The sequence below is a fragment of the Sinocyclocheilus grahami genome, unplaced genomic scaffold (assembly GCF_001515645.1).
Source record: "Sinocyclocheilus grahami isolate Dianchi unplaced genomic scaffold, SAMN03320097.WGS_v1.1 scaffold914.1, whole genome shotgun sequence".
Taxonomy (NCBI): Eukaryota; Metazoa; Chordata; class Actinopteri; order Cypriniformes; family Cyprinidae; genus Sinocyclocheilus; species Sinocyclocheilus grahami.
This window is the reverse complement of record NW_015506093.1, coordinates 383,644-386,092: the sequence shown is the minus strand read 5'-3', so window position 1 is coordinate 386,092 and position 2,449 is coordinate 383,644. Positions and strand designations below refer to the sequence as shown.

General features: G+C 34.2%; 1 protein-coding gene across 1 annotated transcript in view; it reads left to right on the top strand.

Moving 5' to 3' along the window:
* Positions 1–2,449, top strand: part of arhgef11 (Rho guanine nucleotide exchange factor (GEF) 11) — a 64,554-nt gene that overhangs the window by 41,282 nt on the left and 20,823 nt on the right. The window contains exons 21-22 of the mRNA XM_016249175.1: positions 1,034–1,157; positions 1,272–1,475. Coding sequence (XP_016104661.1) covers positions 1,034–1,157; positions 1,272–1,475 — 328 coding nt within the window. The remainder of the gene's footprint in view (positions 1–1,033; positions 1,158–1,271; positions 1,476–2,449) is intronic.

Below are 2,449 nucleotides of genomic sequence, written 5' to 3'. Positions count from 1 at the left end.
GTGTGTACATTAATGAGGAAAAAAAAATAACTTAAATGATTTTAGCAAATGGCTGCAATATAACAAAGAGGGAAAAATGTAAGGGGGTCTGAATACTTTCCGTACCCACTGTATATATATATATATATACTTTTTTTTTCTTTTTTTTTTCTTTATATACAGGGGTTTTGCATGTCTTTCCTGTCTTTTAGTTTAATAATAACAATAATAATTTGTTATTTATAAATTATATTATTTTTATTTATATCAATGTATTTTTTTAGTATATATATATATATATATATATATATATATTATTGTTTAATATTATTATTTATTATTATTACTTTTAATAAACATGGTTTTTGCAGGTCTTAAAAAGTTCTTAACACTAAATTCGTCCTTCCACAAATTAAGGCTTTAAAAGGGCTTAAATCGGAGCAGAAAGTCTTAAATGCATTGTCATGGCATTAAATGTTGTATACATTGCAAAAAAATATCTTCCTCAGTGTTTTGTCTTTTATTTCCCAATGCAAATATCCAAACAGCCTTAAATCAAGACACATTTGCTTTGCTTGAGACAAAAAATGATGAAAATATAAATGCTTGTTTTCTGAGAAAATGAACACAATTAAGTGAGTCTATGCTTGAAACAAGAACAGATGTCTGTCAGTAGGACTTTGAATGAAGTTTTTCTGAGCCCATTGACAAGTTGTTGTTCTTGTTTTAATCAAACTAAATTCATTTTCATCAGCTTTTCAGAAAAATCATTTAGAGACCATATTGACACATTGTGTCCCATTTAATTTATTTCTTAACATTTCTTTACTCGGTCTTAAAAATCTGTACATTTACCTTCATAAAACCTGTATATATTTGACTGTATTATTGCATTTGTATAGTGTTTTTTCAGAGCTCAATATTAGTTCACTTTTAAGATTGAGCTGTAAATATTCACAACATTGATGTTACACAATTCAGAAGTGTGTTGTACCTGTTATGGAAAAAAGATGGAGCAGGAATATTAATGGCTTGTCTTTATTTATATCCATAGTTCGTCCTGGCAGCGTGAGAAACATCATTCAGCAGTTTGAGAATAATTCAGACTCCATTGAAGAAGGGGACAGTGAGGGACAGCAGTTGTCTTCCAGCAGCTTTGGAGAGGACAGCATGGACAGGTCACAGCATGCAGATGTTATATAAGCAGGATATTTCACTTTTAGATGGTTCTCACAAGACGTTCCAGCTTTAATGATTTGATGTTGATTGCATTTGTTTATTCTCCTTCTCAGTCCGACCATATCGGTGCGTTTGGCTCGTAGCGAGTCTTTGAAGGCTCAGGGGGAGGGGCGTCGGCGAGGAGGCGGGACGGGGGCGGAGTCTGTCCCTCGTTCCCGTAGCGATGTGGACATGGAGGACTGTGAGGAGAGGGAGGGGCCGGGACTGAGGCCGTTACATCACAGCGCCTCGTCTTCAGCCTCCAGCAGCTCGGCACGGTACAAACACACAGACACATAAAAAAACCCTCTTTTTTTTAAATTGACAAAACACACTATTCCACATCCTGCTCAATGCTGTACTTCAAACAAACGTGCAAACTGCATGCTATGAACACACACTGTATGATTAATATATGTGACTCTGGAGCACAAAAGCAGTGTTAAGTCGCTGGGGTATATTTGTAGCAATAGCCAACAATACATTGTATGGGTCAAAATTATAGATTTTTCTTTCATGCCAAAAATCATTAGGATGTTATGTAAAGATCATGTTCCATGAAGATATGTTGTAATTTTCCTACTGTAAATATATCAAAACTTAATTTTTGATTAGTAATATGCATTGCTAAGAACTTAATTTGGACAACTTTAAAGATGATTTTCTCAATATTTAGATTTTTTTTGCACCCTCAGATTCCAGATTTTCAAATAGTTGTATCTCGGCCAAATGTTGTCCGATCCTAACAAACCATACATCAATGGGAAGATTATTTATTCAGCTCTCAGATCTCAATTTCGAAACATTTACCCTTATGACTGGTTTTGTGGTCCAGGGTCACAAATCTCTGTGCTACACTTTGTGTAAAAGAGTTATAAAGCACAGTTTAAACGGACAGTTTAATTCCCTAAATTAAAATTGGAAATAATAATGATGAAAATGGTAAAGAAAAATGCAAACTCCGTATTGATGAGAGGAACGTTCTGCAGGAACACACACACATTCTCTGTGTTACGGTCGTGTCTTTATTCTGTAAATGTATGAAACGTCTTACATTTATATTCAATCGCACAATTGACTTTTAAACCTGAATTTAACGTCCAATAACAGATATATCAGCAAAATTACTATTATTGCCCTGAATATTACTAATATTTACGCATGCCGGTGCTCGTTCAGTGAAGTCTGAAGTTTAACGCACATGGACGAGTCTTCATGCAAAATAGAAACATTCACGTGAATATGTAACATT